The following is a 26,950-nucleotide window of genomic DNA, read 5'->3' on the forward strand; positions in this document are numbered from 1 at the left end:
ACGTGGTACTAATATACATATCAGAAGGTCAGCTTTCAGAAAAGCACCTCATGGTACCTTTGCAGGAAAAACGTGTAGACTTTTTACAGGGGGGTGTTTTTACCCTTTTAGTTTCTACCTTATAGAGCTCAGTCATTAATTCTGGTCACAAATGTGCACCTTAAAGTAACAATACAAACAATACACATTTTTAAAAAAGTGCATAAATAAGCACACTTCACATTATCACCAAACTGAGAAGCAGCACAGACCAGACCATATACATGTTATTTAATAGTGTGTTTTCTAATTTATGCCATAAGTGTGACTAGTTGTTTTTGTTTCTTGACATACTGGCAACCTTCAGGGTAAACCCCACTTCTCAAAGCTGGCTCCAGCTGCTCCCAAACCTGAGATCCTGAATTAGATAAAAGGAAGAAGGCAGATGGCTGGATGGCCTTTTGTTAACTTCTGACTCTGTCCAGATAAAAGTCTCATCTTTTCCTATAAAATCTGCCTGAAGTCTCCCACATTTGGGTTGTCTGTACATCATCACTGTGCCTTCAATGTAGAAGACAGATGCAGAATGTAAGTTGTCAGGAGATATTATATGTTTTTGATTTAGTTTTAATGAATAATAAAATGGTAAAACTTTAAATAATAATTATTTTCTCCACCTTTCTCATTTTGTTTTTTGACAAACACAGGCTCCCTCATATCTCATTGCCTTTAGGTACAAAAATTAATGCTAGGGAGAACCTTTGTGTAAACTGGGGAAAATAAAGTTAAGATGTTAAAATATAGCAAATGATGCCCATACCTTTTTTCTGAAAATACAAGCACATTTCTGAATGTGTTTTCTGTGCTCATCTACAAGGTACTCAAGAGAAACGAAAAAGTGAGAGAAAATAAATGTGTTGGCTGAATAAAAGATGCAGTATGCCAGTGTAAGATTTGAAACGGAGGTCTAAAAAACACTGGCTCTTGAAAAGAATGCAGCTATCAAAGGACGAGCTGCAATCGATCATAGAGGCATAAAAAAATGAGCATAAATTAGGAGCAGACGAATGGTGAGTAAATGTGTTATTAGCACCATTAACTAACTATCTATCTCTGGGATTTCTCTCTTTACTTATTTTATTTCTTACTTGTTTTTTGTTTTTTTTTTAGTTTTGTTTTGGAGTTTTCTTAATCTCAACTAATTTTAAAAGAACAAGGATGTTTTTGACTGGCGTGTGAAGAAAACCAGATGTAGTGTTACTCTTTTTCTTTTTCTTTTTTTTAATAAAAACACTTTGTTTAAAGAGAAATATTGCAGTACCGTGTATAGCCCAGACTGTTCTTCTCTTGTCTGGTAGCAGATATTATATATATCTGTATATAGAGATTTTGTAGTCTTATTGATTATTCACACCACGCCACACTGCAATTCAGATTCATATATTCATACAGCTTTTTATTCAGTGTAGCAGCATCCACACCTACAGCATATTTACAGTCACCAGTTAACCTAACATGCAGGAAGCCAGAGAATCCGGAGGAAATCCACAAAAACAGATCACCATGCCACTGTAAGTCTATCAGAGCTTATGTGAATTCACTGCTGAAGCACAACAAAGATTTTTTCCAGCTTCACGTCCGAAGCTTGCTACTCACAAACCAGCGGGAGGCTTTTATTTTTAAGGGGCTATAGGAAATGCAATGCATTAATCAATTTGCTGTGCTTTTCTTTTAAGCTTTCTCCAACTAGATACCCACCCAGCTAGCCTTGATGTTTACTAAGTCATTCTACTTTGCAAGGCAAGGATTGGCAAAGCAAGAGTCGCCTTCATCCAGCTCAAGAACATTCATTCAAGTCATTCGGAGAGCTGACCCTGACTACCAAGATCCGACTGTTCAACTCCAACATGAAGTCAGTACTGCTGTACGGAGCTGAAACCTGGAAGACAAATGAAACCTCAAACAGAAAAATCCAGACATTCCTGTCTCAGAAGGATTCTCCACATTCGCTGGCCAGACACAATCAGTAACATCAAACTATGGGAAATAATCTGTCAACTCCCAGTAGAGGAAGAAATCAGGAAGAGAAGAGAAGGTGCTGGAAGAGAAGGGCACGCTTTACACAAACCGCCAGCCACCATCACCAGGCAGGCTTTCAGGTGGAACCCCCAAGGCAAGCGAAAGAGAGGCCACCCAAGAAACACCTGCCGACGAGACCTTGAGGCAGAAGCAAAAAAGAGGGGCTACACCTGGACCCATCTATAAAGAATGGCCCAGGACAGAAAACTGGAGATCTACTTTTGGCAGCCCATACCCTGGGAGGGGTGATGGGTAGTAGTAGTAGTATTCTACAGTTTTACTCTTTTACCCACTCCCTCCCCCATCACCCTACTTTTATGTTTCTCCATGAAGGTAAAGTTCTTTAAGCCAAACATTGCATCACTTACATATGTAACTTATTTAGTTTCACATGTTCAACATATGTTGAGCCAAAATAACAAATCTGAAGCAGAGCCCCAGCATGCCATCAAAGGAGAGAAGCACATTCTGTGTCTAGTTCTTTGGGGGGGACACCCTTGCAAAATGAACAGTATGACTAACATAGACTCCTAAAGGGACACTTTGAATACACATCAGATCTAAGTGTGAAAAAGAAAAAATATGCTGGATATCTATACTGATATGACTGGGTAATGTGTTAAGAATGAAAGGATGCCACACGTTTGATGAAAATGAAATGTATCAACCAAACAACCCCCTCTACCTCTTAACTGACTAGATCAGTGCCCAGAAGTTTAACTTCTGATGTACTCTGATTGAAAAATAATGTCTTTGAATATGTTTTGTGGAAAAGAGCTTATTAAGAGCCCCCCTTTATTTTTAAGTGTGATGTTCATTGGTACAGTCCCAGACATCACAGATGGATTGTTTCCTTCCCTCAAGCTATTCAAGCGTTTATTTGAAAGAATCAGACTCAGATAACAATAAAATATTATCATGGGATACTAATACACATTTATGTTTATTGAGTAACTGTGAGGACCCAACCACAAGTTTATGAAAGGGCAAATTTTAGTCTAAAACAAAGACACTATCCTCAAGCAGCCATGTGAAAGCTGGGAAAAGGTCAAAAGTTCTTAAGGCGTAAAGCTAGAGGTAGTCCTGTCAAAAATGGAGGTGCAAGGTACACCAGTCACACACACACAATCCATCACAAAACACACATTTTTTGTTTTTCTGTGTAAAATTGTTTTTGAATGTTTTACTTTTTTGAGGTTGTTTTGAGGTTGTTATGTTGTTAACTGACTCTTTTGACATGAGGGGGAGTAAATAATGAGTTTAATCTCAAGCTGCTGTGTAGCCGTACCCAAAAGCTCCCACTGCAAGTAAGTGTGACTCGATGAGCCTGAGGCAGAATGGAGCTGACAAAGAGAAAAAAACATGAAGAGTGTAATGTTCCCCTTACCTTTTAAATATTAAAGGTAATACGCCAAGATATGCTCAGAGGCAATTCAAAGCCAGCCCGCTATCATGAAATGTTGCATGACTGACATGCAAAGTAATTTTACATGTTATCACTTTTTTTTTTGTTTTTCCTTGTCATGCCATTTCTGCTGACTTACATGGTGCAGAGATGAATGATGCCCTAACACCCCCCTCAACCATATCCCATAACCAGGCACTTTATAATCCCAAGCCATTTTACCTTAACTTGTCCCAGGAATAGTCGTGCAGGCATTGTTTCATGGAAGAAGCTCAAAGTGGTAAGAAAAATGTCCCAGAAGTAGCATGATTTTTATATTTAATTTGATATTGTTACTGTGGGCAAAGCTACAAAATGAATCTAACCACAAACTTAGGTAGGAAAAACTTCCAATTCCCTTGTGTCACTGTGCCTTCTGCTGTTGGTTGGTTGGTTTGTGTATGATCTCTAACAGACACAGGAAACCTGTAAAGATTTGGTAAGTTGGTTCTTCCTGTACTTAGTCTCTCATTCCTTTCCCCTGCCTCTCCTCATTCCTCAAACATTACATTTTTTTATTCCTTTATTTTGTCTTTTGTTAGTTAATGCCGTTTCTTTGGCTCTAAATCAGTTGTGTCCCTCTGTGTTGTGGTCTTTTGAGCGAGCTGTAACGGCTGTGAAATCAGGTCCATATATTATGCTTCGTGCAGATGCTCTATCAGATTGGATTTTGTGAGGCTGGAGGTCAGGATAGTGCCGTCAGCTTTCTGTTGTGTTCTCAATCCATTCCTAGTTATTAGGGGGTGTCAGAATACATTTATCTGGTGTGGGAGGTCGCCACAGTAGAGATGTACCATTAAGAGGGGTATGTCATATTATAGACATGAGGTGAATAACTCTGATTATCTCTTCCTCTTTATCATGGCACTTGTTAGTTTTTGTGCTCAAAGTTGATGTGTTAGAAGCAGGAAAATGGGAAAGTGTATGGATTTGAGCAACACTGACAAGGGCCAAGTTAAGATGGCTAGACATCTCCAAAACTGCAGTTCTTGTGTGGTGTTCCTGGTCTGTATTAGTCAATATCTATAAAAGTGGTCCAATGAAGGGCGACGGGGTCATTGGCAGGTAAGGGTGAACTACTGGAACTCAAATTGCTAGAAGTGTTCGTGCTGGTTCTGATAAAAAGGTGTCAGAACATAGAGTCCATTGTACTTTTGTTGCATATTGCATGGTAAAAGCGTGTAATAGACACGCCGTCGACCACGTCCATTTCGCACTTTGCCTCGTATGGACACATGTGCAAAAGTTGCAGTAAGCTGCAGTAACAGCAGAGGGAAATATTTTAAGCCAACCTGAAAATAATCACAGGAAAGCGTTTAAACAGAAATTATTAACACATTTATATGTAAATATTTATTAGCCGACGAGCTTGTTTCTGGCGATTAGGGACCCTGGAGTGCACTTCATATGTTTTTTGCTGTTTTTTGCTGGTAATGCAACTTCTGCATGCATTAATTCATTGGTGGACCAGCGTTAAAATCTATAAATTGCTTTTAATATAAATGTAGTCCTGTAGGCACCTTTGAGACCACAGAACAATCACAATATATATCCCCGTAGTTTTTCACACATATACATACTGTGCTTTGTGCAAAGTTCATCTTGGGTGGCTGAATAACTGACCTGAAGGTCTCTGTTCCATCACACAACTGAGTGCAATGTCTTTATCATTTCTGTATTCACCATGTGTGTCTAGTGTGTATGAAATGTAGAAAACGCTCCACATTTCCAGTTGGGTAAACAAATGGTGGATTAAGATGTAGTGTTTAAGTTTGAATCTATTTCACGGCTTTGTGTGATCTGAATACTGACATTAGCCCCGAGGATACAGAATAAAGAGGTCAGAAAATAAATGTAATGTTTCTTGCACAAACACACACAGACACACACAGTGACCTCATTTCCTGCAGTTTGTTCTGTTGTTTTCTATTACATTCACTTTTAATCTGACTTTATGTCTTCTGTTCTGTGAAGAACAACTTTAAGGCCACCCCAGTATTATAAGTTGGCTTCATAAGTAAAATTAAATAGATCCATGAAAATAAATAAAGATCTTATACATCCGAGGTTTTGTTTTCCAACTTGGCAGAAACTGCATATGTAATTGCCAGCAATGTCTGGAAGGGATTTAAAAGACAAAGAATTGGTGAAGACCAAGGTTTGACCATCTTATGATCAGATTAAATTCAAAACAAAGAGCAGGAAATAAGGCTGTTTATAATCTCTGACCCAAAAAATAAGTTTGGAGGTTTGCAACATCTTTAGTTACACTACTCTGTTATAGCTCTAATTTTCTTTCGTTTTTTTCACTGCAATTTTGTTTTCTCTGGTTTAATTCACCATGCCTCTTCTTGCACTGGTTTCCTTTTAGGAACTAGCATTTATATGGCACATATTTGGTCTTCCAAACCATGTAAGCACTTTATACTACAAGCTGCATGATACCTTTTACTTATTTACTTTGACTTATTTACTACTTATTTACTTTACCCAAGTACTCAGAAGAAACCAAACATGCAAACTCTACACAGAAAAGTAAACTGCACCAACCTTTTATGTCTTCTGGAGAGGAGACGACATCTTTTATAAACGGTCTGTGGTCCCCGATCAGAATTTTATCTCATATGAAGCCAATCTGTTCCTATTCCCAGAGCAGCAAAGACTGCCACATTACCCATGCCCCTGCTGTTTCACAAAGGTGAAAGGTATAAGGTGTCCTTTGGAGTCGGTCCTGTGATGCAGCACATTATGACAGTTGTGAGATGGGTCTGTCAATCCCAGCTGGTCTCATATGGATGCTTGTAAAGAACAGCTTGTCATCCTTTTCAAGCTGGGATAAATATTTGTCACAAGAAGGATTCATATTTATAAGGTGATTTGGTGCAATCAATCATTTCTTTAACCTTAAAAAGGAGTTCTTAATAGAAAGTCAAATAGTGTGTACAATGGTACACAAGCTACAGACTCCTGGCTGAAAAATTTGTAACTAAGGGACTGGCATCAGAGCCTACACATAGCTATGCAGGTGTTTACTATCACCAGGGGGCAGTGTCACAATCAACTCGCTGCTCATAAATATGACAACCAGATACTGGTGACGGACTTCTCACCTGACTTTTGAAGATAGCTACTCAACAGCCACCACATATGGCTTTCCATATATGATGGATGTCATATTGTCAACCTTCATATTTGAGACATCTTCACCTTCTTCACAGCGTGTGTGCGTGTGTGTGTGTGTGTGTGTGTGTGTGTGCCTTGTTGAAAAGGGCAAGCAGCAGTTGCCTTGGCTGTGAATGTCATTGGCAGGCTGTCTGCTCTCTTCTCTTCACCTTGACACTTGTTTTCTTTCATGCTATGGCTTTTTTTAAATCTTCTCTCTTGTCTCTTTTTTTAATCTGGTCTCTCTCGTCTCTTTCTTTGTGTCTGTCTGTCAAATCCTTTCTCATTTTACATCTTTTCTTTAGTTGTTCCAGAAAGGCATTCTGCCCTCTATTTCACCTCTGTCTGTAAGAGCTTCCAGGTAATCGGTCTCTCTCTCTCTCTCTCTCACACACACACACACACACACACACACACACACACACACACACACACAGACATTTTAATCTTCTGTGTTTATTTTGAGACAAACTCATTATTCATGTTTCTTCTTAACATAATTTAAATAATAAATTTATAATAAATTTTGCATTGGATTTTTCTTTCGTTAACAGAACCCAGCAGATTGACTGATCGACTTGTGCGATCCATCTCGTTTCACAGAGCCAGTTGCTACTCATTTCTTCATCCTGAGAGACAGAGACCTAAAATGTCATTTGTTCTGAGTAACAGCTCCCACTCAACATAAAGGCCAAGGAGAAGAAAATTATTCAACTGAGCAGTCAGGGATGGGGATGGCTGCATTTATCTACATGCAGAAATGGCTGCGGACAAGATGGAGAGCAAAGAACGTGCCACAAAGAGGTAAAAAAGAAGAGGAAAACAATAGCGTAAGAAGTGCAAGGTTAGCATGCTTTGCACAAAACGAATGCTAGAAGTGCTTCTATAGGTGAAGAAAAGCAATTATGAGATGACATTCATGTCTTATTCCTCCACAGAGCCTGCTCAGTAAACAAAAACTATTAATAAGCAGCCTTTCTCTTTGAGCCTCACCTTTTCTAATATATACTCTAAATACTCACCATAAAGTATCAAATGTTTATCACTACACAGCTTAAAACGGTCCAGCAACTTTGCTAAAACTAAACCAAAGCACCAAGCTCTTTTAGACGAAAATAGTTTGTTTGTTTGCCATTTCTAAAGGTTTACATTTCAAGAGGAACCTGCAAGTTTGGTGCACAAACTTTACATAGACATCTCCTTTATTAGCCTTTGGGCTGATTCAGCCTGCACATATGGTAAATATAAAGTCTGTTTGATGTGCACATATTTATCAATGTTTTCTGTCAGGATATTGTTTTGTGTTTATAATCACACCTTAAAGTTGGATAACTATAATTAATCTAGGTCACATTTGAACATAGTTCTGAACGACAGGAAAAATGTAACATTTTGAAACTTCTTTTTTTCTTTTGTAGTATTGTACTCTTTTGATTCAAAACCAATTTGGCCAACTGTAAATGCTAAATGTCTGCAATGTCATTTTAAAGATTTGAAGAATAAAGACTCGGTTAAGATGTGAGTGTGTACCTCCTGATAAATGTCTAATGTAAGCTTTGAAAAGGCCTTTTTACACAAATATACAGTGGCCTTGAGAGGTCAAATATACTGCAACTTATGAAAAAAACACCAAGTAGAAAAAATGCTGCAAAAGCATACAAAACACATGGAAGTTTAATAAAGAATAACGCAATTGTTTTGGAGGAGACAATAATGTCACAGAACAGCTGCAGAAGTGACAAGCTAACAGTAAGTGACTAATTGCAAAGTGTATCTACAGTATTACATGAAAAATGCGATAAAACACATATTACTTTGCATCTTTGTCATCCTCAAGGCACAGAAAAAGCCTCTGCTTCTTTTAAGTGTATCTCAGCGCAGTCCTTTGCATTTTTTAGTTTGTCATTTTGTAGATGACATTATTCATTATTCATCATGTTATTGTCTCCCCAAAACTTGCATTGTGTTTTGTGAGATTTTGTGTCTGGTGTCTTGTTTTGTGTAGTTTTTTTTTAAGATGCAGTGCATTTGAACTCTCCGGGCCACCATACAATTGCCATAAGATATGGATACATGAGCCCAAATATAATATAATATAATATAATATAATATAATATAATGTGTGGGATGAATGTTACCACCTTTGAGTCCGAGGCCATGGTTCTTAGTAGGGGGAGTGCAGGAGTGGAGTCCAGGTTGCTGCCCCAGGAGGAAGCACGTACTTCAGGGTCTTGTTAACGAGTGAGGGAAAAGTGAAAGCTTGGCAGATTGATTGGTGCAGCATCCAGCAGTGCAGATACTGTATAATATACAGTCTGTTATGGTGCAGAGAAAGCTGAGCTTGAAGGCATGTGCTGTTGATTTACTGGTTGATGTTATTTCCTAACCTCACAGACGGCCATGTGCTGTGGATACTGACCGAATTATCAGAGCAGGTGTCTTGTCTCACACTTAAAGATAGGATGAGGAGCTTAGTTACTCAGAAGGGGCTCAGACTAGAGCTCCTGTTGAGGGGCCTACTGATGGGGTACATTTGTCTGACTCGGATGCTTCCTGATGAGGTATTTCGGGAATCCGTACTTATTATAGAGATAATGTCTCTCAGCTGGCTTGGAAAAGCCTCAATATTCACCCAGAAGAGTTAAAGGGACTGACTAAAGACAGAGCGGTCTGAGCACCTTTGCTCTTCTTCCCCTGTAATTAGGATCTAGGAAAAGAACATACCATATTGTGTTGTATAGCATCATATTTGTACATGGTAATTGCAAACAGTGGATGTTTATCTACACAATTCCCAGATTTTCCCACTACCAGGGTAGATAGCGTAGACCCTAGGTCACCAACAGGTGGACTGTGGTCCATCCAGACCTATTACTAGATTTTGATGCGACTTTTAGTGTAAATACAACAAGGTTTAATCTGTCCTTTGTATTTATAGCAGTCACAGTAAACACACAATCCAATTCTGTGCTTTGGAACTCACCTCGTATGATGCCACTCAGCCAATTAAATAATTTGTTTAGAGCGTGTCTGAAAACAGAAAACTCTGCGAGGAGACCAGATGCAGAAGTTCAAAGAAGTAAGTCAGGGAAACAGACAGAGAAAAAATGAGGGTTAAAGCTGAAATGGTTTACATGTGAAATGTAGCTAAGAAAAAAAAAGAAGAAAAGGGGGAGCAACTTTTCAAGACAACTTTTCAAAAGCTCTTTTTATTTTTGAATGCTAACCTTATTTTATTTATTACTGTGTTATTATTGGAAAAAAACCTCCAGTTTATTGTGAGAAATATGAATAAGTGTTGTTGAAATACTGTTGAAATGTACGTTCGCTTTACACTACTTTTTTTATAAGCAAGACCTGCAGCACTGCATGTGGCAGAAGTCACTTCCCAAAGACTTCCTTCATACACCACGCCACTGGTGATGGGTAAAGTGCAGGTCGTTATCAAACAGTCCTAACATGCTAATAAGGAATGAATGTTTACATGATATACACAAGATTTCCAACAATGTTGCTCTTGAAATTTGCTCCCAAGCTTTTCAACTTGAAATGAAATCCAAAGAAAAATATGAGGACAACATAGTTCACACAATCATTTGTTATGTCAAAATTCCAAAGTAAACCTTCTTATCTTTGTTGAAGTTTCAGAAAAATATAGTAGAGAGAATCAAAGCATCAGAAAGAATGTCGTTGTGTTTTTCAGGACGTGAATTTATTTTATTTTTTGGTCAACCTGTCCCATCACAAATCTCCCACTGTCCATATGCTGTGTGATTAATAACTATATATGTAATTCACTTACATTTTTATAGCACTAGATTACTACAGTCGTCCTTGGGGCACTTAATATTGTGAGTATAGACCTGACAATATTAAAGACAGAAGCCGAACCAGCCTCTATAAGCACCCGTCAGGCAGTACTGATGGGAAAAAAAGCCTAAAAAAAATCCCACTCAAAAACATCAGGAAGGGCAGCCATCTGCCTCACCTGGTTGCGGTTAAGGGAAAGCCAAAAAAAAAAAATGTCTGAATTCTCTGTTTCACTATTAACGTTCCATTGTATTTACAGATAAGCAGAGGACGAGAAATATAATAATACAAGCCAAGAAATGAAGGTTTCTCAGCAGACGGTTTCTTTGAACAGTAACACTGTAATAACAGTTTAAGGCACCATGTATTGATCACAGATTTCCACTGTGTTATTGTTGGGGGGTTTTTTTAGCACAATGGGACTGGTATCTTCCATATGGCGTGAGCTTAATGTAAAATTTTAAAAGAACTTTGAATAAGTGTGGATCAATATGAAATATAAACGTATGTGACTGCAAATCATCCACTGCAATACAAAGAGAAAATATATACTTGCCTTGATTCTGTTATAATACCACACATGCATGTTTGATTTTATCAAATATGCCGGTTTTATCTCACAGTAATTAGACAATTTCACCTTTCATCTCTTTTTACATTCTCACTCATACAATCTCTTTTGTCACTACACTCTCAGTGGGAGAAATGACTGATTTTCCCATTCAGTTTAGTATGTAGGACCAAAAACAATCAGTGGTGACCAGGGTTTTAATAGTTTTGCAATTTTCATTAGTTTTTATTTTTATTTAGTTTTGACTCCAGATTTTCAATTTTATATCAGTTTTAATTAGTTTTTACCATTTGTTTGCTAGTTTAGTTTAGTTTTTTTTTTTTGAAAATCCTTAGTTTCAGTTTAGTTTTGATTAGTTTCAGTTATAGTTTTAGTTGTGTTTGTAGTAATTAAGTGTAACAAAATCCCAGTTTCATCATATCAGTCATGCTCTTCTGCTTATCCTTGGGTATGTTGCTATTCCAGCTACCATACCCTGCACCCTGGACAGGTCGCCTGTCTGTCGCAGGGCTAACACGCAGAGACAGACAACTCACATTCCCACCTATGGGTTCTTTTAAAAAATAAATAAATAAATTAGGGCAGATGAACAACCGTTGATACCAGGCAACTATAAAAGGTATATCTTGGCCCCAATGAGACTATTAACTCTTGCAGGACCGGGTGTTCGTAATTTTGGTTCAAGTGAATTGATAAACTTTTTGAAGGCAATTGACTCACACAGTTGTAGATATCCCAGTCCTGTTGTCTCGGGATGGATCACACTGCCAAAGTCTCGTTTTTATTTTTATTTCCGTTAACGAAAATGTTTTTTTCACTTCTAGTTTTCGTTATTTTGTTAGTTTTCGTTAACAATAGTAACCTTGGTGGTGACTACAATTCTCCATTTGATACTTTCTATGTATTAAATTTAACACTTCCTGTATATTTTATAATCCAGAATCTCAGTAGTTAAGATCGTCTATTTCATGGTAACACCATTTTTCCAGAAAAATGATGAACTGAAGGCATGAAACAAGAAGCAGTCTGAGATAAATAAGGATCATATTAAACTGGGTTTTCTTCCCAGCTTTCACATGGCTGCTGCAGAGATAACGCAGACGATCCGAAGAGGAACAGAGGTGAACACGCACAGTATATACACACAGAGGGAAACGAGGAAATGGCACACAGCAGGGAGACACACCTGACACTAATCAGACGAGACGAGACCGGGAGGAAGCAAAACAGATTACACTGACATAGGACCTGGACCTTCAAAGTAAAGCAGGAAACACACAAACACGGAGGCAAGGATGACAATGAAGACAGAACACAAAGACCTGAAACGTGGGGCAGGAAGGCCCAGAGTAGACATAACACAGAACACAGGGGAGGCACATAATCAATTCAATTCAATTTTATTTATATAGCGCCAAATCAAAACCTAAAGACTAGAAATCATGATATAGTAAAGAACGAGGGAGCTAGACTAATACTGAAAACCGAAACCAAGACACTAGCAGTGAAAACTTATGATGAAATCAAAGATCAATAATAGTACAAAACTCAAAACACTGAGTCGCAGACCCAGGACTGTGACAGTTATTATCCAAATTAACCCTAAATAATAAAAGGCCATTTAATCCTTCAACAATATCAACAGCTGGCTGCCATTATAGCTCACCTGATTGAGAAGTTGTCCCATGTACTGAGGATTAGAGTCATTATTGCAGAAATACAGCTATTTCTTATTAACTGATGACAGCATTTCTCCTAAGTGAAGGTCTAGAGCAAACAATAGTCAGGCTAAATTTTAACTGTGTTGTTGCTGTAAAAGTGTAAAAGTAAAAGTGACCCCTGAAAGACTCTACAGGACGTGTATTGTATGAAACCTGCGGGTTGGCACTTTGGTGATTGTATTTGTTTGAATTATTGTCATTTATAATACGATATTCAACACTCAGTTTGCCCCTGCAGAGAATCAAGATTCTGTTGTTGTTTATGGTGTGCATGCTTTCCTATTAAGAACTAATGAGCAGTGTGTTTGTAACTTTTTATAGCCAGAATGAATTTCAAAAAGGTCTCGGTCTGTGACAGATTAATTATATTTTTCTTATCTACGTTATGTTTTGTATTACAAGGTGTCAACAGGTCTTCTGGACATAGTTTCAGTTTGTAAATGCCTGTAAAATAACAGATGCTCTAGAGGCGAAGCTTAAAAGAATAGAGTTGGCAGCTGGTCCCGAGTAACCAGTAACCAAGCCCTAACTGATGAACTGACAAATCATTGCCATTTATCTACTACAGTCAAGGTAAAGAGAGCATTGTTCTCTTTGTTTGAATTACAAGTGAATGGAAAAGTCAGAACATGCACAAGTTACAATTACAGCATGCTTTCTTAACTAACAACTGTCCGTCAGAATAACTGTAATGTTTCAATGCATGAATTTACATGAATCTTCAGATTCCATTACAGCAGTAGTGTTTATTTATAAGCATATAGTTTTATTATAAGTTTATTTATAAATTAAATATAAATAAATATAAGTAAAATTCATATTTGTAGTAAAGTCAAAGTATATTTTAGCATCAAAATAGAGTTGACGTACCTAAAGTAAAAGTACTCTTAAAGCAAACGAATCTTAAAAGCATGCATAATCTTATACAATACAACAGATCAAACATGTGAATTAATTAATTTGTATATAACTGTGGATCATTTTATTATTTATATACTGCAGGGCAGCTTTATTTATAATATAGCAGCACAATAAATTTGTAGATATATGTTTTCAAAGATTTAAAATAATTGGAAAGTGCAATATTTGCATCAGGAAGTAGAAAGAACCATAGCAGAGAAATATTATACATACATTTATCTATTGTGATGTGTAACACATTTGATACATGAAATTTTATGCGTTTTAGAGACCTCTGCATCAGCAGTGGGATTTTTTTCCACCTGAAAAATATGAATAAATTGTACAAAACATTTTTAAGCAATAAATTGCATAAAAAAAATGCTAGGAATTTGATACAAATTAAAACTCATATGGGAACTGATGTTTAGTTTTCTATGTTTTTTTGTGTTTTTTATTCATCAGAAGGTTTAGTGGACATTCCAGGTTCATGGTTTAGCTTTAAAGGGTTAAAACTGTATTTGAAAATATTAATGCACATTACAAAGATCCTCCTTTCATCTGCCTCACCTGAGGCCAGTCATGAAATACAGGTTAGTGTCAACTGAGACAACAAGAGACATCACCACCTTTACCTAAAGGCAAGAGTTTTCTTGCAGAACACATCAGTCATGAAAATGACCTCTTCATAGCTATCTGGATATTTTTTTTAACAAATATACTCTTAAAATAACTACCTGTGGATAATAATACAGGGAAAAAAACACAAAGAATGACCCAATTTCACTATGTTAAGAGAGCGTTAAGAGAGAGCTTGAGAGTGCTAAAGTTAAGTTGGGCAATCAGTTACAGCTAACATAATATATATGATATTATATATAAGACGCATAATAAGAAGTACTTTACCTTTATGGTTTTAATACTGTTCCTTGATAGGGCAGAGTGTGCACAGACTTAAAGAGTGATAAAATGTTCACTCACAGCATAACTTTTTTTTGATAACATAGAGAACATGAATGAACTCTGATTAACTTATTTTCCAAAACTGAAAGTACATTGCAGTTGTACCAGAGCACAAAAGCTGGGTTTCCTCATCTGTGAAAGCATCAGCAAAAGGACAAAGCCAGAACAACAGGGTGAAATAAAACTCCACCCCACTGCTGACTTCCTCGACCTGAGACAACCAATAAATGTGAATTCACAGATTCATTTGAGCTGTTGTGCAGAGAATACAGACACACACTGACAGACAATTACTTTCACTTTCAGCATAAAACTACGAAGTCTGGAAATGAGCTGCAGAAAAGAGCTCCTGATACTGTGAGTACTAGAATGTTTGTGGAGGTCACTGAGGGGAAAAAAGGATTAGGTGGATAAGGGAACCTTAAGATTTTTTTTTATCTGTGTATCTGCTCTGCTTAAAGCTTCTTTCAGAGAGAAAATGACCACACAGTCAGAGGACCATCTCTCCTGTCCTGTCTGCCATGACATCTTTGAAGATCCTGTTATCCTGTCATGCAGCCACAGCTTTTGTAAAGCCTGTCTGCAGAGATGGTGGCTTGACAAACCAATAAAGCAGTGTCCGGTTTGTAAGACGATATCTTTACAGAGTAATCCACCCCGTAACCTGGCTTTGAAGAACCTATGTGAGGCCTATTTACAGAACACAGATCAGAGAGCTTCAAGAGGTTCCCAGACACTTTGCACTGTGCATTCTGAGAATCTCAGGCTCTTCTGTCTGGACCATCAGGGGCCAGCGTGTGTTGTCTGTCGAGATTCAGCAGTGCACATCAACCACAGATTCAGCCCCATCAATGAAGCTGCGCACATTCACAAACAGGAGCTCCAGGAATGTCTGAAGCCTTTAAAGGATAAACTGAAGCTTTATGAGGAAGTTAAAGGGAAATGTGTTCAAACTGCAGAACACATTAGGGTTCAGACCCAGGAGACAGAAAAGCAGATTAAGCAGCAGTTTACGAAGCTTCGCCAGTTTCTACAAAACGAAGAGAATGCCAGGATCACTGCTCTAAAAGATGAAGAGAAGCAAAAGTGTCAGAAGATGAAGGTAAAGATTGAAACTCTGAGCAGAAAGACTGCAGATCTTTCAGGCACAATCAGAGCCACAGAGAGGGAGGTGAGAGCTGAAGACATCTCTTTCCTACAAAACTACAAAGCTGCAGTAAAAAGAGTCCAGCAGCTATCCGTGCTTGATGTTCCTCAGCTGGTCTCAGGTGCTCTGATTGATGTTGCTGAACACCTGGGCAACTTGTCCTTCAACATCTGGAGCAACATGAAGGACATTATTTCATATACTCCTGTGATTCTGAATCCAAACACTGCTCATCCAGATCTCATCTTGTCTGAAAATCTGACCAGTGTGAGACGTGCAAGGAAACAGAAGGTTCCCGAAAACCCCGAAAGGATTTATCTCTATCCTTCCGTCCTCGGCTCTGAGGGCTTTAACTCAGAAATTCACAGCTGGGATGTTGAAGTTGGAGACAGTCCAGTCTGGGCACTGGGAGTCTTTTCGAGATCTGCCAACAGTGAAGACAAAAAATGTAACTTATTAAAACTTGTTTTCTGTGATGGTGAGTACACAGCAAACTCCAGTGACGGCCCCCCAACTGTTCTCTCAATAAGAAAGAGATTTCAGAGGATCAGAGTTCATCTGGACTGGGACAAAGAAAAACTGTCATTCTCTGATCCTGATACTGACACACACATACACACCTTCAGACACACTTTTACTGAGACACAGTTTCCATATTTTAACTCGGTGAATCCACACCCACTAAAGATATCACAATGTCCTCTCCGTGTAGTTACGTAACATGTGTGATGGTCGTTGTTGGCGATAATCTTTCATCTTTTTATGGTCTCAAGTGATTTTGTCACATTCACTTTGACTCACTTCATGGATTAGCAATGATCCCAGCAGAAAGAATGTAGACCTGGCTGTTGATCCTGTGCGACCAGTAACCCGTCTGGAAACTACTGCACTTATAAATAAGGATGTAACAACTGTCATTGTTTGGTAGACTACCATTTTAAATGAAGCAAACCTAATATTATAGTACATTAAAAAAAAATCAACCAATAAGTAAAAGGAGCTGTATTCAATAATTAATTTATATTTTTTTAATTACGTTAGGTTATTTTCCTGACGCACCAAGAAGACTTGTTTGGCACCCATTAATGCAGGTTTAAGTGATGCCAGCATTAAAGCCCTTTCACAATAAAAAGTGTCATGCACTGCACTGACCACTAGGTTTGAGAGGACCCAAAAAAAGTCATTTTTGTATTTTTTTTTTAAGGTTTTTATGTGTGCTATAAATGCCCACTCCTGTCACTCTGCGTTTCTATTGGTCACATGCATGTATGTCCACCAATGTGTGGTCAAAGTGTTCCCCACCTTTAAAGGAAGTAACCTTACTTCCTTGACCTAAAATGGCTAAATATCAATCTGTGTGCTGTATGGTTTGTTTACGTCTGTGTTAAGCTGCAAAGTAAACAGTCATCTGGTTATGATGTATAATGCAAAAATAAATAAATACCTGATGTGCAGATGAAACAGATTTCAGCTGACTGTCTGAACATGACTCCTTTCATTTTTTATTCTCTTAGCATAGACGCAGCAGAGACCAAACATTGGCAGCTGCATGGTGAAACTTTGTCTTTCTCTCCTTTGCTGCTCATTCTTGTCGGATTGCATTTAAGGTGACAACAGCCAGCAGAGAGCTTCGGGTTCAGTCGATCTGCAGCTCGGGAGATTTAACCTGTAGCTGTAATTGCTATCGACATCACAGCAGCTTCCTCCTTCCTGCTGTGCGCCTAAGTGTGTAAATGGGACAGTTCTCACCAATTACAGCACTCGTTCCACCCAGGGGGCATAGCAAAATAAATTTGGAAAGCTCTGAGAAGATGCAGCAGAGGGTAAAACAATGTTTCTCATTGTTTCTAATTACAGTTTCTTTCTTGAGTCCTAAAGAATGTGTACTCTCCATACCATTATATTATGAAGTACATGAAGGTAATCAAGACATTCAAAGTATCAGTGATCATTGTGTCTCATCTAATTATTATATCCCTTTAAATGTCTGAGAGATGTGACAGACTAAATATTGCCCCTTGATCAATCGTGCTTGCAAGATTTTAATGTAAATAGACAATGGCAACTGCAGGGGTGTGTTCGACACTGGCTGTGTTGTGTTACTTAATTTCACAGTTCTGCCTAACAGACACTGGCAGCGTTATTCATGCAGTTGTACGTAGGTGAGTGGTAGGGAAAAAGGCGTTTGGCAGAGCGCTCTATGCTCATACTGGTCAACCATGCCAGACTTGAGAGAGCAGTCAGGTATGACTCCTACCATACTGTGACCTCCCAGATGCAGCATCCATGTTTTAGTGCATTATGGCACACTGTGTCACCCACTGTTGGCCGCGCCCTAACCCATCTTAACTGGGCTTTGATCAGGCTGATTCTGTGTAGTGATTGACACTGCACAATCCACTGCAGAAAACAGTTACCAGAAAATTCAGTATTTGTGAATGATGATTCATAAAAGTGACCAGTTATATCTTTCAGCTGCTCCTGTTAATGGTCACCTCAGTGAATCACCTGCCCCTACAGCAACACTCTGCATGACCTCCTCCACTACATCCTTCAACCTCCACTGTGGTCTTCTTCTTTTCTTCCTTCCTGGCAGCTCCATATTCAAGATCCTTTATCCAACATATCCAGTATTCCTCCTTTTCACATGTCCAAACCAACTCAGCCTGAGCTGTCTCACTGATGTACCCATCTCCACTGTTTATACAGTATTATATTAGCAACTTTTGTGTTAATGGGATATAGATTTCAGCCAACAATGTTGTCTTGCATCAGTTTCCCCCAAATGCTTACAAAAAAGTGACTGACGCTTTCTGCACTCTAACAGTCGTATGAGAAAAACGAACCCCAAAGGCTTCTGGAGATTATTACAACCTACGGTAACATTTGTTGCTGTAAATCCCTCTACATCTGTCATCCACCTGTCCATCATTTTTCCTAACTGTTTATCTAACTATGGTTATGGGAAGTTGGAGCCCATCTCAGCTGAAACTGAACCTGAGGCTATGTACTCTCTGGACTCTGAAGCTTCGTGCTCTGAGGCAAAAGTGCTAACCACCAAACTTCTTCCATCCATGCAGAAATTATAATGTAGTTATAAAGACATTGAGTCAGGAGGAGATATGGGAGGAAGGAAAGGCTGACCTTAGACTTTACTTCATTGGCTCAAGCTGTGCCCACTATCCTTTGGAAAAGTTGCAGCATATGGTAATTTGCATTATTCTTTAAGTAATATTCTGATTAGTTGGTTATAAACCCGGAGCCATCCCTCCAGCAGTTAGCAATAGGTGTTGATGAATAATGCAAATTTCTTTGAAATTGGATTCCTGCTTCTTCTTTTCTATGATTTTCTGCCATTTCTGAGCTCTGGAGAAAATACTACAATCGAGAACATTTTTTTAGTTTATTAGCAGAAATTCCCAGAAATCAGAAATTATTACTTATTGGATTTATAATGGATTTACAATACATGGGTTTACCAGCCAGTAACAACAGCACTATGGTAACTAAAGACCCCATGGTGTTTTTAGAATATATGCAGTTAATTTATGTGCAGTATTAGAATAAAAAATGAGGGTGTTTTGATTATTCTACTACTGAGATAAAATGGTATAAAATTTCAAAGTAATGATGTCCATCCTCTGTATTTATGTATCAAACCATTCTGTTTCTCTGTCTGTGAGTTGCATTTAAGCCTTTAATCTTTATAAGCACTGTGGCCTGAGGGCCAGAGTGTGTGTTAGAGTATGTGTGTGAACAGGTGAGGCAAATAGACTGTGACAGCAATAATGCTCCGTGTAATGGAAACAACCAGCACATCACAGTGGTGGTTCATTCTGCTCTCAGCTTCAGTTTGCTCTGTGAGTGTTACATTTAAAACTCACCTGTTCAGTCCTACATGGGTGGAGGTCTAATAGGTTCAAGTTGAAAGTGCATCACTGGGCAAGAGAGCAAGACACAGCTGGATTTCCTCTGTAGTTTTGAACTCCAGTCGATTTAATATTTCTGCAAATCACCATTATTTAATTACTACAAAATTGCTTTATAGGCAAATTACTGTTTAGCAGATTTTGAGCAAGAGATGGTCTTTAGATATGGGAGCCAAAATGTGGATACATAGAGACCAATCGTGGTAATTGACACTGTCAATGATTTTATATCTTGTGTAAATATAAAATATATATAAATATTTACATATCTTGATGAGATGATGAGATAATGCTCCCGTGTGTCACAGGAGCGTGTCGTCTTTTGTATTTAATATGTCTTGAGCATGCCTTGAGGACCGTGTCACAGAACTTCTGTTCTGATCTCTTGAATTTCTGGTGTCACCACTTGCACTTTCACGTCTGCCATTTCAAACTTTAAACTTGCACTGAGAGCAAACATCAACCTCTACGGGAAATAGATCCAGTCTTAATGTCGAGGACAATCACTGTTAACGAGAGCTACAGTGCAAATAAGGAAAACTAGTAAATGTGGTCAGAACAAGACTCCCAGAAATAGAAGATGAAGCTATGCAGGAAGTCTATAAGAGCACAAGGACACTGCCAAATTTCTGTTACATGTTTTTTGGACATGGGTTACAATACATATGTAAAGATATGTAGATATAAGTGGTTATTTGTGTCAGTGTGTTTATCCCAGCTTTTTTTTTTCACTGTAAAGAGTTAATAAAAAAAACCATATCTGTCTGTCAGTTGGCATCTTTGCAATTCAGAAGTGCCCAGAATCCAAACAAGAATTGATTTAAGATCCAAATAATGAACATTTGTATGCAACACAAATATATGTATTGTTTTATGTCAGTCTAAAACAAAACATTAGCAAGCCCAAGGTGTTAACAAATGGTTCACTGAAAAGCACTTCTACTAACAGAAGGTAACTGCTGCTCACAGCTGCTCAAAGCACTAAAGCAAAGCGCACTACTGAGGAATTTTCTACAGGCAAACAAACACAGCTACTCACTGGTAGTTTAGAAACACACCTCAAGATCACCACAGTACTGGCACTCACACTCTGAAACCGGGCAGCTCGTCTTCTCAGCTTTTATAGCTGTGTAGTTAATTGCTGCGTGGGCTGGTTTCTCAGGAGAAATGGATGGCAGCTGAATCGGTGGGCGTGAAGCACCGGCACACGGTAGGCCTGCTAAAGCCACAACAGGTGCAATGTTAAACTGCCGACACTAATACAAACCATTGGATTGCACAGAAACTGAGAAAACATGTTTAATCTCTGCTGGAGGCTCACATTATGTTCCCGTGTTCTTTTAAACATGCTAGTTCCTCAATTAAACATGTTCCTACTAGAATTATAACGAAAACATGCTCTTAATGGAAAATAACAAAAAAAAAAAAAATTTAGAGCTGAGAAACAACTGCGACACTCTTCTCAATTCATCTCCACCCCTCCACCCTGAAGCCATCTAAGCCTTTCCCACCAGCCACTTCTCCCCTCTCCCTTTGCTCCCTGTCTCCTCTGCCACATGATGTTCATCCCTAAAAGCTCAAAGTTTAATTATTCAGTGTTATGGGAGGTGAAGGAGACAGTTTGATGCCTGCTCTACACGTCTGAATTAAGAATCCACCAAGGTCACAAACACAAAATGACCTGCTTGTGAGTTTCCAAGATGTTGGGTGGTTAACACAGCTCAGTCTACACTGCTTGTTAATAAATTCACTGATCCTGTGTGCTGTGCCACTTTGATGGCTGCATAAATCATCAGAAAGTCATGCAAAGTCACTGGTATGAGTAAGTATGAGGTACATGTATGAGGATGTATATATTTGTACAAGCATTTAAGTGAAAACAAATCCGATTTTGCTATACGCTCAATCTTTCCATCCAACCTCCTTTTTACTGCTGTAGAGCTGTAACAATGCACTCAAAGGACAAACAGAAGATCAAAACCACTCCTTTCCCCATATGGCCGGTAGAGCGGTTGTATGGATGTGAAGCTTAGAAGCGACTCGCTAGCTTACCTTTTTCTAAAGACTGCTCACAAGTGGAACCACGTGCTTCCCCTGACACATTTAAATATCACCGACTGACATGCTGGGAGTTGAAAACTGATGCTTTGAAGCATCACTCAAGATTCCTCTAGTCAAGCTTTCATTTATCCATGTGACAACATGCACGCGATGCTCATGTTTAACTCATGAGCTCTGATTCCCTTTCTGCTGACCCAGCCTTTCCCTTTAAGGAACATGTGTGTAACATAGATTCAGTGCTGTGGAAAGTGAGAGATGTTTGACACTCAGATGGATCAGGTAGATGGCTGTGTTGTGATTGGTAACTTTGTTGGTAACCTTATGTGACTTTAAATCCACCCAACCATCAATCAGGCACAGATGGCAAAGAGCCTCGAGAACACTGTAACTTTGAAAAGTCATAGCTAAAAAAAAAATTGCTGTGAATCAAATCATTTCAAATACATAGACATCAGCATATCAGCTGCATGATGCTGTGCTGGAAGCAAACAAAAACTTATCTTGAGAAACAGTTGGTGTCACTTTGCCCTACCCTTTCTAATTAAGTACTCACATCAGGCGCTGATAGACAGTCACGGATGAACATGCATACGAATGCTGTTCAGGGCTCACTTATAAAAAATTCAGCTTATATACCCATGTGCATAACATGGCATAGTACATTAGAACCAAAGCTCTGTGAAGTCCATAATTTATGAAAGAGGTATCAATATTGCAATATTGTGAATATCAAAATGTGAGCGGTGGAAAATCTTTGGTGACTAAAAACAAAAACAAAAAAACCCCTGAGAAAACAATGACTTCTAAGACAGAGCAGGTCAGCCAAAATATGATTAAGTGATATGAAACAGGCCTGTCAGAGAATATACAAAGACAAAAAAACAAAATTACAGATAAGAAATCATGCATTAGTGTAATGATGAGCTAATGGCTCTCAGTTATCTTGTCTTTGATCCAAATGACAGGGACTGAGCACAAAAACACAGCGCAACTTCAAACAAAGGACACCCCTGAGGATCCAGCGGCAGTGACTTTTCTGGCCTCAGAGCAATAAAAGTACATTTGGTACTCATTATCCATAATGTGCATTACATGTTTTTTTGTGTGTGTTGTTTTTTGTGTGTGGTTATTTTAGACTTCCTTTTAAGCTTGTACACCAGGATCCAGAGGAAATGTCGCTTTGACATTTACAGCATTTATCAATTTCCATAGAAACAAACAAGAGACACTGGGTATATGAAAACATGTATATTTTTTGGTTTGGCATGTTTTTAAAATCTAGTGGATATTAAAAGCAACTTCCACCAAAAATTCAAACTAAAAATTGTGGACTTATGGGACAAAAACCAGAGAAAACTAGTTGCAAGCAAAAACCATTAAAAAAAACATAGTACCATTAATGTCTCCAGGGCAATTTGAAATCTGCCCCCCGAGGTACATTTGAGAGGAAAAATGTACAGCTGTTAAATCAGCCACCTGCTCTTTTCAAGTCTATTTATCTGCGCTCATCATTATAATTAATGCATCAGATGTCATGGACTTGGAAAGCAGATACGTTTGCCTGTCAAAGAGCCTCTCACTGTGATTTAAACTTCTGATACAACCCAAGTAACGCGTGCCGATAGAAGCGCTTATAAGGATCTCAGCACAATTCATCTGAATGAACAAATAACCAGACCCTGTACAGCCCATAATCTTCACGACAGCTAGCACGTCTGTAATTACACAACATCTATCCGTTTCATCCATGAAAATGATTTGAGATAATTACCTCAGCTGTCAGCTCTGCTCACCACTGTTTGAATATTGATCTTTTCCACTTTTTTTAATAATCCTCTCTTTCTGTATGCCTCTTTCATTGTAAATGTGTTGCAATTCACCACCCAGTTAATTCAATTCACAACTGTTACAGATTATACTTGCTCATTAAAAAGCCCATTGTGTGCAGGATGTAGGGTGCTCGTATTGTCAATAGATAATGTCTGAAAAATATGTCTGTTTGGTTTTTCATTGCACTATATATTTTTTCAGGATTACAATGGTCCCTTTATAGCAAAAGAAAAGCAGATCTTTTTCCACAAAGTCCACCATGTTTCTACAAAGTGTTCTCATTTAGTGTCTCTAACGTTGGTGCCATAATACACTGACATTAATGAGATGCGATCATCACTCTAGATTCATAATTTTTCAATGTGCATTGTTGCTGTTGCAAAGGGGTGTCGTTTTTATCTATAGAATATTTTCCTGAACATAAACCAAGCTCACTTTAGTTCATAAACATAACAACTAAGCAACAGTAAAAAAAAATAAGGGACTGGGGAAAGAAGTGAACCCAAACAGGATAGAAAGAGTCTCATAAGAGATATGTACTCACCACCTCACAACTTCCTGATGCAGAATTTTATGTCTAAATCTGAACCATTTTATCTTGCTGGGGAAAATTTCCATACCCAGTAAATCCAACGATGGTGATGACAGTAATGATGAGACACAGACACATTTGTCAGAATGTGTTCCACAATGAGAATGTGTTGTATATGCATAATGTCTGCTTTAAGGTTGATGGTCAAAGTAGCCTTTGGCAGTTTTGTGTTTACCTTTTGATTCCCTTGTTTTCACTGTTAGACAAAGCACAAAAATACCTACTACTAGTTATTAAAATGGTTGTGGCTTAAGTTAAAATATAGTCCTTCACTAACACTAATCTTGCATTTTAAAAAATATACATACTTAATGAATTTAAATATGACAAGTTGTCCATATTTGACAGAATAGAAGTGCAGACCTGTTTCACTGGAACCAGAAGTGCAACGCCATACAGATGATACAAAGGACACTGTTAGCCCTTTAACACTTGGCTGGGCACAGTTGTTAGGGTTTTCCATTAGGTGGTAAGACCTGGTACCAGGTACTTTTTTAGTACCTATTTGGCTGTGGTTTCAAGCGTTCTGAGGCAATCCGAAAACGTAACATCAACAGACAGTATGCCACCGACTGGCTAGTCAGAGGCATCACTTGATGAGTCGTGAGAGCGTCTCCTTCATGAAAATCAAAACAGCCATTTTTGAAACCGGGCAACACTGTGGTCCCCGAGTCTGACAAAGAGCCAAGTCTGATTTTTAAACTATGGACCAAGGAAACACTGGCTCTAGAAAGCATTTTTTGCTGCCACATGCCGGAAAGGGAAGTTTGGATGGTTGCTATGGACAGTCTCAACTGCCTCAAAGAAAGAGATATTGTAGCTGAAAAAACAAACAAACAAAAAACCATTGCCCCTAAACACAAGACAGAAAACTATAAAATAATGCAAGGATGTCATTTACTTCAGCCATCGGTGTACAAATGCTAATCTGGGTTATTTTCATTTTAATTAGCAGATTTTATCTTTTAAAAGATCTGCACAGAGCAACCTTTTTAATGATGACTTACCAGCTCATCTTCAGTCTCTGTGGAGTAGAGCTGCACAGAATGCATGAGTGCACGATTCACAACAATGTCTGTCAAAACTAGAGAGCAACTAATACATGAAGTGTTGTAAATTCTTAAATAATAGGAAAATTGAATTGTGCATCCAAAATAAAGCAAATCTGTCTGAATGTTAAGGGCACGCTACATTTTAATAATGTCTTTAGGTAGAATATAAACATTTCTGAACACCATAATTGTTGAAAAGAATCCATTGTGGAAAGCATCATTAAACTTTTAACTAAATTCTTCTTTTTTTACACTGTAAAAGCAAAAATGGGCAATTCATGTAAATTTGACTTCCATCTCCTTTCCCAGAAACAATGCCTTCGTTATTTCTGTAAAAGTTTGCATGTTTGTGTTTTCCAATGCAAAAAATAATCATTTCAAATTTTTCTTCTATTTTGTTTTTCTATTTTTTTCTATTTACTGCCATTTTTTGTTTCCTGCATTGAAATACAAAAACAGAGGATGACTGTTGAAAGACTGCTGGCAGACCTGTTCCACCTCAGTGATACCTGGGGGATATTTAATGGGTGTTGTTTGGGTTGTTTTTGTTACTTTATAGGACACACCAGGATTTTGCAATGGGAAACAGAAGGAAATACTGTATATTTCTGTTGTTTGGTTCAAGCGAAATGTATTATTTTACGTTTTTAAATAGAGGTCTATGGTTGAAAGGATTGGAAATACATCCAGCCACCAAATTTGATTTGACATTGTAGGTTGATTGTTGTTTTTGTTATATAAATATTTACTTGTAATATGTTTGTGAATCATTAAAATTATCATATAGGGGCTGGAAGGGTTACAAGACACCATCGATCATCACAAACCACACATCATTATTGCCACAGGCTAACGATGCAAAAGTTGCCACCATCACCAAGGGAGCAAATTTCGCTGGCTGACTGGCCAGGCTGCACCCCCAGGCTGTGTGTGGTTCTGCTGAGCGGGGGTTTTCTTCTCTAAACTGAGAGGTTTGCTGGGTGAAGACCTCGGGCAAAATAGTGCATTGTTTATATGCAGTTTATGCATCAGAAACTATTCAATAAACTGCATTTTTCATAGACAGAGGAGTTAAGATAAGAAACACTGGAAATATCAGAAAGTCGAGTTGATCTTTTTCTCTTCCATCTGTGCTTGGATTCTCAGTCTGGGTCTTTGGCTGGCTTTTCTTATGGCGTTTCACACATGTCTACTGTAGAATGGAAATTTTTTTTCACACAGCCAATTAAACTATAGTCTACTTATAGTCCATACTGCAAACATTGTTTTGTATTTTCTATCTCTCTGTGCAGGTATGTCCTATGCCCAGACTGGACAGTTTGCTGCTCTGTGAGTTGTACAGTTAAGAAGCATTTGAAGCTGATATTTTCTGTCTCTCTGTGAAGGCCAGGGCCAACTATACACCACAGCCTAAAGGCAGAGTTGGCTTGCTGAGGCCGGGGTGATTGCCGGCTTATTACTTACAGGGTGGTGGGTCTGGGAGGACAACTGCTGTTTCCTGTCGGAGTTGTCAGCGTGTGAAGTGTAGCTGATTGTGACATAGCTGGCCCTGGCCTTGCACTGCGTGTTTTATCCCTTTTGCCAGTGGGGCACTGGAAAGTTTTATCCCTCCATTTTTTTTAACATTGTAGCAGATATTGTTTCCTATTGATCTCAGCAATTTAGCTAATAACATATATTTTAGAATTTTATTGGTCGTCATCTTTTGCT

At 38.3% G+C, this 26,950-nt stretch overlaps 1 protein-coding gene across 2 annotated transcripts; it reads left to right on the forward strand.

The window, feature by feature from the left end:
• Positions 1–931: 931 nt before the first annotated feature.
• Positions 932–17,237, forward strand: LOC100690928 (nuclear factor 7, ovary). Of its 2 annotated transcripts, XM_025906986.1 has the most exons (5): positions 932–1,049; positions 1,716–2,391; positions 7,219–7,468; positions 14,936–14,986; positions 15,091–17,237. In XM_025906986.1, the coding sequence occupies exon 5, from the start codon at positions 15,108–15,110 to the stop codon at positions 16,494–16,496; it is 1,389 nt and encodes a 462-aa protein (XP_025762771.1). In that variant the 5' UTR covers positions 932–1,049; positions 1,716–2,391; positions 7,219–7,468; positions 14,936–14,986; positions 15,091–15,107; the 3' UTR covers positions 16,497–17,237. The 2 variants fall into 2 exon arrangements, with proteins under 2 accessions (XP_025762771.1, XP_013128693.1); XM_013273239.1 differs by lacking the exons at positions 932–1,049; positions 1,716–2,391; positions 7,219–7,468 and adding an exon at positions 14,414–14,858.
• Positions 17,238–26,950: the final 9,713 nt, after the last annotated feature.

Source organism: Oreochromis niloticus, linkage group LG5, assembly GCF_001858045.2.
Source record: "Oreochromis niloticus isolate F11D_XX linkage group LG5, O_niloticus_UMD_NMBU, whole genome shotgun sequence".
Lineage (NCBI taxonomy): Eukaryota > Metazoa > Chordata > Actinopteri > Cichliformes > Cichlidae > Oreochromis > Oreochromis niloticus.